Below are 14413 nucleotides of genomic sequence, written 5' to 3'. Positions count from 1 at the left end.
AGAAATCGCACTGCTTTGATACACGACGGCAAACAAGCTCGTTGAAGGGGCAAAAGGAGGTAGTTCTTTTTTCAGGAAGATAAGTACTTTTCTAAGTAACACATACCCCAAGGATCGTATTTATACAACCATTTCAACAAGCAAGTCCTTTTTAAGCCCACTATAATCCATTGACAATAAAAGATGAAAGAAACCTACAGGAAAACACAGGGTATAATGAAAATACTTAAACAGTGAGAGGTTCCTTATCTGAACCATAAACTTGGCCGTGCTGTGGTTTGTCCTGTTTTACCCCTCCGCCAGTGCTTGCCACATGGGTCACCAGCAGCATCCTCCATCACCGCTCTCCCATCCTCAGTGCAGTGACATTAAACATCTACGGGTGGAAATGTTCTTTATTCTCCTTATCCACCCCCCCCAAAGTTAAACATTTGGCCTTGGCTTTGACTAAACAGATTTTTCTTTTTTTTTTTTAAACCAAGTCTCACGATCTCCATTTGACCCTGGTGGGAGGCAGGAGCTGAGAGCGTGGCGCAAGGCGGCGAGACCCCGCCGCCCACTCGCAGCGCTGCAGGGGCCAAGCAAGGGTCAGCTCACCCAACGGCAGAGATGGGTGTAGTAGCTTTTTTTAAAAGAGGAAAAAAAAAAGGAAGGAAGTAATTAAAAGATTATTTATTTTTACAAACAGGAGAATAGCTACTGGAATATTCCTCCTCACACCTATTTTTTTTTTTGAAGTACGCTTGGCAGACATCAAACAGTTACAGATTTGGACGCAAGTGATATTAAACAACCTCTTTGACAGTTAACATTTTTGAGAAAAAATAGCAAATTCTCACTTTCTTTAAAGGTTTTACTTGTTTGTATGTTCCCCAAGTCACCAGCGTATTTCCCTAGGCTTTTCTGACAGCAGTATCCATAGCCTTGTAACCAAAGAAGTATGGGAAACTCTGGGAACATCCAACTCTGTGCAAACATTTAAAGCTCAGAGACCCTAATACAAAACAAATACCTCTTCGAAACAAACATCTCCAGATGTTTTAACATATTCTTTTATATATATGGAGATATATATAAGATGTGACTCAGGCATGGAAAGCCAAAAGAATGTTCTCATTTCCTGAGGCTGGCTAACAAAAAGGAAAAAATGTGAATGAAGGAACAAAGATTTCGGAAGTCAGCTTTTTCTCGGTAACAGCAGCTTTAAAATTACCCATTTCGATTCCTTCTTAATATAACCGGAGCATTGCCTCTCTCTTGCAACTGCATACACTTACAAAAGGAAGCACGGGAGAGAAGAAAACACCGTTGTTTTCTGGGGTGTGTAAAAGTGCCGCAGGCATGTCCCACTTCAGAGACTGCTGATCCATTTATTTCAACGGTTCAATGGTTCCTCCAGGGCCTGAAAGCAGTGGGTGAAGACACCCCCCAGCACATTCAAACCTGAATTCAAACCAGATTCTGCTGAAATCAGCCATGCTGACAAACGTTACATAGACTTAAACTGGTGTCGAGGCATCGCTGTTCTCCATGCTCTAGGTACAACCTACTTGTCACAGGGAGGGGAAGCTCCCACTGAAGCTGAATTTCTGCACCCTAGTGCTGTGACAACACTCCAGGAGTGGTTTCCCCTGGGCAGGCCTCCTTGACCGACCCTGGCTGGTCCAACAGGGTGTGGAAGTGCCCCCTTTCCTGCTCTGCGTCCACTGCAGGTCCAGGCCCCCAACGAGCATGGCTCGGACCTTCTGCAGGTCCCCAGACGCTCCCCACAGGAGCCCCACCTTTAGCATCGCTCCCCAGGGCTGTGGCTACATGGTCCAGTCAGACAAAGCGCCTATCTCCCTTCCACCCCAACATCACCACTGTTCACAAGATCGAGAGGAATCAACCCAGATCGAGCCAAACCTGGTTTCCAATCCACACGCCTGCCCACCTATCTGGCCCGAGTTTCCAGCCGTGTCAGTTCCCTGGGCTTGATTAAAATCCCCCTCTGAGGGAGCAGGGCCCCGGCCTGGCCCGGGACGGTGCCCCCTGCTTTTGGGAGCCGGCCAGGCCCGGGGCTGGGAAGCGATCACCACAAGGAGAGCCTCACCCCGCTCACCAGCAGGGCCTGGCTAAAATAAGGGACTTAATCTAGCACACACGTCGGCCTCCCCGCCGCAAAAGGCTGGCCTGCCCTGCTACCGACGCAGTTCGGAAGCGCATGGTTTTCATCTGCGAACCGAGATACGCTCCAGTTCGTGAGCGTTTCCTCACGACGGAGCACTTCCCGACGCCGGAGGGTTTTGTGAGCGGAGGCTGCTTTGCTGATTCAGCCCTCAGCCTGCCGGGGCCGCATCCAGGCTCTGCCAAGCCGCGTTTCTCCCTCCCGAGCCAGCAGCTGAGCGTGCCAGGGACAGGAGAGAGGGGACAGTAGGGGAGGGCTCCCTGCCCACCCACTCCCCAGCACCCTCACAGAGCCCCCTTTTCTCCTCAGAGCCGTCTCCGAACCCCTCTCTGCGTGCAGTCTTCTCCTCCCACACCAACCCCACCACTGCTGTGTGCCAGCACAAGGTCTGGACGGGAGCTACCCTGCCATGTCGCTGCCTCCCAAATACTTGCTGGTATTACCCTATTGCTTCACTGCTGTCTTTCCCAGTGCCCCACCACCACAGTAAAACACCACATTAACATGGAAAACCCTTTTAATTCTAAGCTCAGCCGCCTCCCCTGACTGGCCAGGCCATGCATCAAGTCATTACAGTCTTAGTTTCTCCAGTTAACCCCACCCATGACCTGAGTAATACTCCCCAAGATTTTAACTCAACTCTTCCCACCAGTTTAGGTTTTGATCCATCAAAAGTCCATCCACCGGTGCATGCTTAGGTCTTCAAACTACTTAATGCAAACAGGGGTTGACAAACACAGAGCATAAAAACTCATCCTGGGTGATGACACTCTTCTTCATGCATCCTAGGGGAGGTGCTCCAGACCATTTACGTACTTCCCAGTGCAGGAGGAAGGTGGTTTCAGGCAGAGATGAGGTCCACGTGGCTCGTAGACAGCTTGCCCCTAGACAGACAACCAGCTTCTGCCCCACAGAATTCACCAACAGTCTCTATGCACTGAGACAAATCCATTAAACTGTCCCACATAAGGGGTTGTTGAGGCACAGATAACCAGCCATGCAAATTGCAGTATCTTGATTTTCTTTTATCTGCTCAAAAGAACTTAAGTAAGCATTTCCATAAAGATTTTGACACTTCGGGAATGGGAAGCACTGAAGTAATTGCAAAGGAGTGTCCTAATTTGCAGAAAAGTATTTCCCCCAGGGCACAGTCTTCTGTTCTGCTTTCCCCAATTGTCAAGCTGAATTAGGACGTTCCCATCCTTCTTTCACTCTTTTAAAGCATGTTTCCGCCTCAACACCAGAGCCTGTGCACAAGCCGTATCGGGGATGTGCTCCGTAGCACATCTCCACAATGACAAAAACAACAGAGCACGTACATATGCCCGCTTCACGCCGTGGATGGCTTAGACAATGTACAACTTCAGCTGTCAAAACACAACTGTCGTTTTGATTTTCCTCCTCATCAGCACCTGCCATCATGGAAAGACCTTACGTAAGTAATTTTCCCACCAACTGTCAGGCTGCTTTGAGCACAAATAATAGTTAAAGTGCCCCCACACCGGAATGCAGTAAGAGACTGCATCGAACCACACAGCAAAAAACCTTTAAACTTGGATTTGGGACGAACAAAATACAGATGATTCGGGATGTCTAGCCCAACACAGTACAAAACCACAACTGCAAGAGCAGAATAGCTTGCCTTAAGTGCTTTGATAATAAATATTTTATTGTGACTTGAAAAAGAATTTGTTAACTATGCAAGTGATGATGCTCCGTGCATTATCAGCCATTAAATGGTTCCCCTGCGGAAGCCATCCAGAGCCAGTTCTAAGAAAAAGACCGCTGCATTACCGCTGAGATTTAACTCCAGGATCACCTATAGCTTCGCGTTTCCCTTATCAATGCCTTCCAAAGCCAGTAGCACTATAAAGTGCCCACAGTTTTCAGCTTCACACGAACGAGCTGTAAATCCAATGAGTCTACACTAGTTTCTCAAACACATGTATTCTGTGAATAAAGAGGAGCTTGCTTTGTTCAGTATTTGACTGCACACTGGCCTTGATTTATTACTACAAAGAAAAACTTAAGTTTGCATTAGGAAACTACAAATGTTTAAGATAATAAAGGCTCTGAGCTGCAAGCTAATATTTTTCTCTGAATCCCGTAAGAAACTTATTCCAACAATAACACATCAAGATGAATTCAACACAACCAGCTGGAAAAGCTGCCCACAAAACAGCCTGTGGTCCCCCTCCTGTGCCCCCGCCAAAAAAAAGCCCAACAACTCATGCACTCTCAATCCAAGCATCACACTTCTTACATCTTACATTAAGATGTTGAATGCTGGGTGCATTTTTGATTGAATCTATAACCTGAGGACAACTATAAAGCAAGCATGCATTACAGCAAGTAGCTCTCGGCACCACGATGCACACTCAGCAATCTGGAGCGACAAACTGCTGCCGAGCATCATTCCAACTGCACATCCCACACCACCCAAAAAACCCCTCTCCCCCGTGGAAGACCTTCCTCTGTCTGACACTGAGCTCCCACAGCAGTGCCCTGGGGTTACAGGCATTCAGGTTACAGCCTGCAGGTTCCTCGCATTGAAAGAAACAAAAGTAGTGGCAGCAACTGGAGCTCAAAAAGCATCCATAAAGCATCCATAAAGTTGAAAAGATAAATATATTAAGTTAGAAAGAACAGAATTTCAGAGAACATGCTGGCTAGATGTCTGCTCCACCTCCGTACACAGGTCTGGAGGGAGACCTCAAGTCATTCTTTCCCTTTTTGGTTTTCTTCCCTGAAACATAGATTATTTTACCTAGCTATATCGGAACAAAATGTCAAGATCTGGAATCCCTTAGGAGTTTCAACATGCAGAAGCTTTTGAGACCACCTTACATTTTGTTAAAAGGTTGCTTTGAATGGAACACTTGTATTTTTGCTGTTTTTTCCACCCAAAGAGTCAAAACAAGAAAACACACTGATTTTGAATCCCCTCCTCTCATAATTCACAACGCATTTTATGCGGACCTTGGCTTTAGTTTTACATTGAACCTAGCACAGCAGAGTGACTCGTAGGCAGCTCCCCTGCCTCGCGCCCCCAAGGACCAGCACCTTCTGCCCTGGCACAGCCCTGCTACCATCCAGAGTCTTCACCTCCTTCCACCCCCTGGTCCTTCATATGACAACATGACCAAAATAATACGAAGAATAATGAGAAGAGAGGCGCTGGAGGAACCACACTTGTTTTGTGCTGCAGAAACTTCCTCCCTGTGCAGCCAAGAGGGAGGTGGGCTCCCCGCCGGCACGCTCTGCCTACTTCACCGCGGCAAGTTTCTGCACGCGGAGGCCCCAGCCTGACGTTGTCCCAAAATTTCTGGCGGTGCCAGGGGTGTAGCTGAGCTCACATCCTGGGGAGCGTGTAGCAGCAGTGCTGCTGGCCCGACACCGACAGCTTCGGCGGGGCAGCGGCCAAGCAGGCGATGGCTGCGCTCACCTGAAGAGGCGAAGCACCTGTGCGGGGCTGAACACCCGCAGCACCAATGCTGTCACCTTGGCTGCTTCCAGGAACAGGGGAATAACACCAAATGCATAAAGAAGCCCAGCTGGGGAGCTCCTATAACCCCCTCAGAGAGCAAGCGGCTGAAACAAAAGCAGTTACCTTCGTAAGCGCGGACACCGGAGCCACCTTACCTCTTCCAAGCGTGCACGGCAGCGAGAGCCAGATCTGGGGGCTCGCTGTCCCCGGGGCCGCCCCCAGCCCCACGCCACGTGGCGGGGACGCGGGGTGCCGCGGCTGCACCCCGGGGCTCGCTGCTGCTCGTCCCCCAGGAGCGCCGGGTGCTGCAGGGAGAGTGCGAGCAGCAACGGGGCTCGGCAAGGAGCAGCAAAAGGACGAGGCAGGCTCAGGTCGTCCCGGAACGGCTCCTTCTTCCCCTTCCCCCGGCCCCAGCCTTCCCCATGTCCGTGCAGCCCTCGCCGAGGGCTTTGATTCGGGCTAGTCCTTCCCGAGAAACGTTTACAATGGGTGAGGCTCCGGAGTGCCGGGCAATTAACAGAGCAGACTTTGCTTCCCCTAACCCGTCCCCAGTAACCTTTTTCCCTGCAGGTACGGCTCCTTAAGGACTCTCAACCTTTCTCTCGACGTCCCCCCGCCCGGTAAGCGCGGGGCAGGCACCAAACCACGCCAGACACCCACGGGTCCTCGGCACCGCCTCCAGCCCGCACGGCAGAGGGGCGGAATCTGCCGTCTCTAAGCTCTCGGAGTCCCGCGGGGAGCGGGGTCCGGGCCGCCATCTCCTACCTGTTGGTCATCCCCGCCGCCGCCGCCACCCCCAGCATCCCGCCGCGGCCGGGCGGCGCTGTAATGGCGCTGGGCGCCCGCCGCCCCCCCGCAGCCCCGCGCCGCCGCCGCCGCTGCCGCCGCCGGGGGGCGCCCGTGGCCCGCACCGCCCCCGGCCCCGCTCCCGGCTCCGGCCCCGGCCCCCCGCGGGCAGAGCCCGCCTCACCCCGGGGGCCGGAGGGAAGCCGGGTCGGTGCTACCCGGTGCCATGTGTTGGGGTGCCGGAGGTCCCTGCCAGCGTGCCTCAGGGCAGCGCTGCAAGTGCGAAAACACAGACACAGCAGGCTGCGGGCTTTTGTTTGCTTGCTTGCTTCTTGGCATGGTTCAGTTTTGCTTGCCACGGTTAGGGGTACAAGCACAGCAAAATCGGAGTATCACAGGGAATACGTTTCTGTACGCAGAGTGAAGTAAATTACACACAAAAGGGAAGGGATCCTTCCCCTGTACTCAGCACTGATGGGGACACACTGGAACACCGGGCCCACTTCTGAGCCCCCAGTACACAAGAGACCTGGGCACACTGCATAGAGTCCACCAAGATGATGGAGGACCTGGAGCAGCTCTCCTGTGAGGAGAGGCTGAGAGCTGGGACTGCCCAGCCTGGGGAAGAGGCTCAGGGGGATCTCATCCATGTCTGTAAATACCTGAGGGGAGGATGCAGAGAGGACAGAGCCAGGCTCTTGTCAGAGGTGCCCAGGGCCAGGACCAGAGGCCTTGGGCACAAACTGGCCCCCAGGAGGCTCCCTCTGAGCCCCAGGAGCACTTCTGTGCTGTGCGGGTGAGGAGCCCTGGCACAGGCTGCCCAGAGAGGCTATGGGGTCTCCTCCTTGGTGGCCCTGCTGGGGTAGGGCTTCGGCCTGGTGGCCTCCAGAGGGCCCTGCCAACTTCTTCCATTTCATGCGATTCTGCTAAAAGAAAGCAAAGCAAAACAACAAAACAAAAAAACCAACAACCAAACAAAACCCTCCACGCACCATCTGGCAGCAGGACTTCCATATATCATCTCAATAGGTAAGAACTCATTCTGTGCCTGTTGAAGGTAACACTACCCCTGTTGTTTTTCTTTCTAATCAACTTCGGGCAGTCTGCCACGTTACTTGTAGGCAGCTTCTCGAAAGTCTTTAATTAACCCCATTTTGGCTGCAAGCAGCCTCTCAGATCACAAGCGGCGCCTCAGACCAGTGTGGCCTGGAACAGGGCCTGTGCCATCGGTACTGCACCATTCCTGCCCCTACCAGGGCAGCAAACACCAAAACGGTCAACTCTGGAAATGATTAACAGCCAGGGCACGGCAATGAGCACAGCTGTTGTGGTTCTTCCTTTAGTAAATGCATTAATAGCTTTAATAGCGAGTGAATTGCACCCTGTGCAGTTTTCCGGTGCCTTTAAAGATGACAGCCCAGGAGCACGATCTGCTAGCAATCTCATTTCAAAGTAACAAAAGCACTCATGAAGTGTGGGAGAGCCTCCACCAAGCAGTATGCCAAATGGTAAGTGCTAACAGCTTTTGGAAGCACACTAACAACAAAATCTAGGCATTCAGTTTCAAAGATTGCCTCCCCAGACTCTGTGCACTTTACAGCAGGGTTGCGCCTTGGCTTTCGGATCTGTCTTAAATTTTTGCTTTGACTTCCTGTACATCAGAAATAACAATTCTTAATGATCTCCATTACATAGTATTAGAGCATTCTGGCATCCTAATTAACTTGTAAAATTCAGTCCAGAGTACTTACATTAATAATTTAATAGGATTCACAAATGCATACCACAAAACTCAAAAGAAAAAATGTCATTTTTTCCAATCCTGTATAATGAAAGACTATGACCACTTTCTTCCTATGCATTTTTTTTTTTTAATGGTAATCTGCCTATGAAGCCATCATTAACTGGGCCATCCTGCCACTAACGTGCTTAGTATCAGGAGGGTAAGTGCAAGTATCCCCAGAAGGCAAGTGAGGAGGTGGGGACAGAGAAGTTGAAATTAAGTTCACAAAGGAAGCATGTGGCAGAGCAGGGATTTATGACTCCATGTCTCCAGACCAGCGTCTTAATCACAATATTAACATTTATTTATTTTTTAATTATGTCTCCATGCTAGACCAAACTAAAAATCAGTTTTATTTGAATATATGCTTTTGATGTTCCGTTTCTGGGCAACATTAAGCCTTCCATCATTGTTGAAATACCAACGTGTAGTTGGTATTTCTGCCAGGGCTGGCAGTGGTAGAAATGACAGTGCAGAATCTTTACCTACTCTTTACCTATTCAGAACCCAAATTATCCGCATTGCTGATGCCAAAGAAACAAGACCATTATTGTAGGCCTGGGAAAGAAGTAAAGAAGGAAATCGTGTTGGAGGGACAGACCCATGTGTTTAAGAAACGGTTGGATGTGGTACTTAGGGACATGGTTTAGTGGGTGATATTGGTGGTAGGGGGACAGTTGGACCAGATGATCTTGGAGGTCTTTTCCAACCTTTATGATTCTATGATCTGTGATGACGAATGCTATCATCTTTACACCGAGTTCTTTCCATTTCCAGAAAAAATGTTTCACAATTTTGACATAATAATATGAAGAAACTTGAGTAAATAATAGCCCAGGCACTTAAAAATTACCTATCACTGTGTCTTCTTCACTGTCTTCACAGGGTCCTTTCCCAGAGTAGTGGTCACAGCACTGAGCCTGCCAGAGTTCAAGGAGTGTTTGGACAATTCTCTCAGACACATGGTCTGATTTTTGGGTGGTCCTGTGTGGAGCCAGGAGTTGGACTTGATGGTTCTTGTGGGTCCCTTCCAACTTGGGATATTTCATGATTTTATGATCTTCACAGCTTCAGCAATAAGGCTTTTTTTGTAGATTTTCGTTATATAAACACTTCTGCCTAGAGAAACAGATGCTATCAAGCAAAAAGGTTCTAGTTTAGGATCTGCTACACAGGGTCCTGTCCAGCCTTATGCTTGAGGGTCTCAACCTCAGAGTTCATAAAACTTCATGAACTTCATGAAACCACAGAACTTCATGGAACTGCAGGTGCTGCATCCTTCTTCCTGTTGTTATTGACTGTAGTGCTGGTTAACATAGCAGACCCATGTTTGTTTATCCTAATACAATCAATGGATTTCAACTGTAAATGGTGCCAGCATTCTTCTTATCATACTTTAGAAACTATGAGGCTAAAGCAACAGCAAAGGCATCTTGGCTGTTGAAGACATGAGTGTCTTCTGATCATTTAAGTATGAATAATTTTTGAACACAGGGTGTCCAGGTAAACATTGCTAGCAAAACCCTTAATGAATTTACAAATTATGAATTAAATTTCAAGTTCTTGCTCAGCATTAATAACTTTTTGCAACTCAGTTGTAGAAACAAATACATTTTGACTACTATTTGAGCTCCACAGAAATCTTCGATATCTTTTTATATATATATGAAATCAATTCTTAACCAGCTGATGTGATCTTTTTGGACTTCAGCAAAGCTTTTGACACGGTTTCCCATAGGACCCTACTGGACAAAACATCCAGCATACAACTTAACAAAAACATCATACGATGGGTGAACAATTGGCTGACGGGCAGGGCTCAAAGGGTTGTGGTAAATGGGGCCACATCTGGCTGGTGGATGGTCACTAGTGGGGTCCCTCAAGGCTCCGTTTTAGCCAGTCCTCTTCAATGTTTTTATAAATGATTTGGATGTAGGACTAGAAGGTGTTTTGAGCAAATTTGCCGACGACACCAAAATTGGAGGAGTTGTGGACTCGGATGAGGGTGGAAAGGCCTTGCAGAGGGATCTGGACAGATTGGAGAGCCGGGCGATCACCAGCCACATGAAGTTTAACAAGAGCAAATGCCAGGTCCTGCACCTGGGACAGGGCAACCCCAGCTATACGTACAGACTGGGTGACGAGACGCTGGAGAGCAGCCCGGCAGAGAGGGATCTGGGGGTTGTGGTTGACAGCAAGTTGAATATGAGCCAGCAGTGTGCCCTGGCAGCCAGGAGGGCCAGCCGTACCCTGGGGTGCATCAAGCACGGCATCACTAGTCGGTCGAGGGAAGTGATTGTCCTGCTCTACTCTGCGCTGGTGCGGCCTCACCTCGAGTACTGTGTGCAGTTCTGGGCACCACAGTACAAAAAAGGACATTAAACTGTTGGAGAGCGTCCAGAGGAGGGTGACAAAGATGGTGAAGGGCCTAGAGGGGAAGATGTATGAGGAGCGGCTGAGGGCACTGGGCCTGTTCAGATTAGAGAAGAGGAGGCTGAGGGGGGACCTCATCGCGGTCTACAACTTCCTCGCGAGGGGGAGGGGAGAGGCAGGTGACCTATTCTCCGTTATCACCAGTGACAGGACCTGCAGGAACAGTGTTAAGCTGAGGCAGGGGAAGTTTAGGCTGGACATCAGGAAGAGGTTCTTCACCGAGAGGGTGGTCGCACACTGGGACAGGCTCCCCAGGGAAGCAGTCACTGCACCAAGCCTGTCTGAATTTAAGAAGCGATCGGACTGTGCACTTAGTCACATGGTCTGAACTTTTGGGTAGACCTGTGCGGTGCCAGGAGTTGGACTTGATGATCCTTATGGGTCCCTTCCAACTCGGGATATTCTATAATTTTATAGTGTGTAGTTTACTCCAAATACTAGCAGCATTGTTCTAGTGATTGTTCTGACATCCCTATAAAAGCAAAGGCAAATTTCTGCTTCATGCATTTTAGACATGCCTAGTATATTCTTCACCTTTTCTTGGAAGCTGGAAAGGGATAGTGCAGGAACAAGGACATAACTCTTATAGATCAATCTCAAAAACCTGCAAAACTGATCATTAAAATTCTGTGCTTAGCAGCATAAATTTATGCTTCATGACAAGGTCAGTGGTTGGATGGATGCACTAATGGCTGAAGAAAAAGCTTCTGGCAGCACCACAAAACAGGTACTTTACAAAGTAATTTAATAACTTTTAGTGATCATGATATTATGCTCACATTTTTATTTATGCTTGTATGTTACTTGTGTATAACAGAAGGGTATGGAGATTTGTCCACAGGAATGTTTATTGTTGGTGATGCTTTAAAAAAAGTTCAGGGAACCTGTTCCAAACTGAAAGCTTAGTCTACATTGATAAAAGAAGACATGAGAAGAGTTAAAGCGCTACACAGTCATCCTTTCTGCTCATCAGACCATTATTATACTCAACCCCTCACAAGAAATAAGCCACTACCTGATCCACCCCATATTCCTAACCCACCCATCAGAAATATTTTTTCCAAGTCATCACTGTTCTACCGCAGAAGGTAGGGCACAAATCTGATGGCAAGGATCCGATGATCTCCTTGTCCTGCTGACACCTCCCTTTTTCTCTGTCACGCGTGGACCGTATTTTAGCAGAAGGGAAAAAATAGGGGGAAAAATAAAATAATTGCTGAATTATATTTATTTGTTGCAACCAATTAGAATTACAGAACTCCAACATCCACTCAGTGATAAACTGCCTGCAGCTGGGAGTCACAAGTCCCACATCTTTCTCCTAGTGCATTTAGAACATCTATCATTTTGCATGGCTACATGGATGTTTTTGCTAATGCCATTACTCTGAGGGCCTCCTAAGAAAGAAAATGTAGCTCAAGAGTCGAGAAGCACAGAAGTCAGCCAAATACCTTGGGATTAACTAGGGGGGAAACAAACAGGTTACAACCCAAAGTAATTGAAGTATGTAATTCTTCAATTTTAAGCTTTTTTTTTTCCATTCAGCTTCTCACAAAATCTATCATTAGCGTTTCTCCATTTTCTGAAAATCCTTGTCCTGCAAGAAAAATGTGATATATCCACTATCCCCTAACTCTCTGCAAACAACTGGTTTGAGTGGTTCCCAAGAGAAAGGCTGCTAGAGAACGTGAGGGCCACCACGTCAACAACAGCTTCACCTAGACTGCTGCGGCTGCAGGTTTGAGTAATCCCTGTTGACTACTCGTGAGAGGAACATGAACTAGGTCTGTATAAATATTTAGCTACCAAAAGCCAAAATGCTATGACTGGCCTCCTCCCTTGCCAAAAGCACTGCTGAGCATCAGCGGCTTAACTCCGCAAGGGGGAATAAGGAGGGTAAAGCAGTACTTAGGTAAAAGCCTTTTCCTGGAGTTGTGCAACATTTTCCATGGATTTTATTTTTCAGATGTTTTGTGCGCTACGAATGGCAAGAGATCCAAAAACGAATACGTGCATCCACTTAGGAAAAGGTCTGAGTGTTCTCAGAACAAGCTTCGATTTTCAAGCAATTAAGCTTTCAGATGAGACAATAAACCCCTTAAATCCTACGCTCACATGCAGCTGCTATCCAATGTCTATCAATTTAAAACACTTTCAGAGGCCATTATACGAGGTCTGAGACTGTGCCTGCACCCAAAATAGCACGTTGGTTTTTACACTGATTACCTTGGATTCTTAACATGCCTGCAGACATTCAGCTGTCAGCAGAAAGAATAAATGATTTGCTAATACCAGAAGATTTAATTGCTGAAGCAGGAACTGATGTGCATTTTTCTACTTCACTTTACTACCCTCTACCTTCATTATTCAGTCCAGCCTTGATCAGGACAGGAAGGAAGCTCCCGACCCTAAAATCTCATCCTTGCAAGGCAGTATTGTATATTTTAGATCACTGAATTTGAGAAATAGATGGATAATTCTTTCCCTTCCCCTAAACATGTATGTTCAGATTAGAAGTTGACTTTAAACTCCAGGCTTTCTTTTTTTTTTTTTGACTTTTTATATGTTTGCTCTTAGGTTAACTTCTTTTCACACTTTTTTCTAAAAAAATATTATTAATTTTGGTTTTCCTCTTCCATCTATCCAAGTTGCCATCACTATTACTGTGTTACAAAGTAAAGAGCACACAGCTACTGCACCAGATCCACATACTCTTTCTTTACTACTACAGCAAACACGCCCCTTTTCTACCTTGCATCTGAGCAGCATTTCCTCAGGTAAGAAGAGGCATTCAGGGAAAAAGAAAGGCATGCTGTTGCATAAAGGTGAATTTTTAGTGAAGTGATGGCCACGTGAAAAGGGCATCACAGCCCTAGTAATTCTGAAACTGCTACAACACATTTTTATCTCTTTATACATTTGGTTTCTCAGCTCGGGGGTGTTAACTGCTATTTGCAAGGCTCTTTGGGGAGACAATTTCACAGTAGCAGTAATAGTGGAATGATCAGGTAGTTAAGGAAGAAGTGGTGCACCAGGTGAAGCCAAGGCAAAAGGCAAAGCACAGGTGGTTAAGCTGCCTTCAAAGCCACTCATTACAAACTGGTGACAGTTTTAAAGTATTTTCCCCTCAACAATTTCAGGATACTTGTTTCCCAAGCAGAAGGATGCAGGGAGATGCAGCAAGGAAGATTTAAGTTCTTAGTCATGCACTGGGGAAGGCAGGGGTGGGTCAGGAAAGGAAAACCCAACTCTAGTCTCCCCTGTACCACTTATAATATGGGTTCCCTCTGGCCCTTATTGAACCCCAAACCCAACTGGGCACATCCACACTACAGCTTTACAGGTTCTGATCTTCCTCTCTTTCAAATGGAAGATGTTTCACTTGCACAGATGGGGCTCCGTTATGTGGAAAACAGAACATAGAAGGCACATGTGTAACCCGCTGCTAAGCCCACGTAAGTAGTTAAAATGGGGCCACAGCGCCCACAAAGTCAGAACTCAGAATCACTCTGCATAGTGAGAGCAGAGTCTCTTTTATTAAGCTGTGCCCTACTGTCTTGAAGCTAGCACTGAAAGCAGGCAGATAAAATTTAGTGCAAAGCTACAAAGCCCTTGGACAGGGATTACACTTTCTGGAAAATATCCTAACAAATATGGCACTGTAAAGAAAGGAAAAGAACCAGAAAGCAACGTCAGCACAGTGCTCTTCCAACAAAGAGCACCACAGTATGTCAAGAAGCAGCACTAGTTACAACTT

General features: G+C 47.5%; 1 protein-coding gene across 3 annotated transcripts in view; it reads right to left on the bottom strand.

The window, feature by feature from the left end:
- The window catches only part of LOC310892165 (LIM and senescent cell antigen-like-containing domain protein 1), a 66655-nt gene extending 60117 nt beyond the window's left edge, over positions 1-6538 (bottom strand). Inside the window, exon 1 of one of the 3 annotated variants that reach the window (XM_083819558.1) lies at positions 6420-6538. In XM_083819558.1, coding sequence (XP_083675684.1) covers positions 6420-6457 — 38 coding nt within the window. In that variant the 5' untranslated portion in view covers positions 6458-6538. Of the gene's footprint in view, positions 1-5809; positions 5988-6210; positions 6352-6419 lie in introns of those variants that run through there. The other 2 variants (XM_083819562.1, XM_083819561.1) reach the window with 2 other exon arrangements.
- Positions 6539-14413: the final 7875 nt, after the last annotated feature.

The sequence above is a fragment of the Anser anser genome (genome assembly GCF_964211835.1).
Source record: "Anser anser genome assembly, chromosome: 1".
Taxonomy (NCBI): domain Eukaryota; kingdom Metazoa; phylum Chordata; class Aves; order Anseriformes; family Anatidae; genus Anser; species Anser anser.
This window is presented reverse-complemented; position numbering and strand designations above follow the sequence as displayed.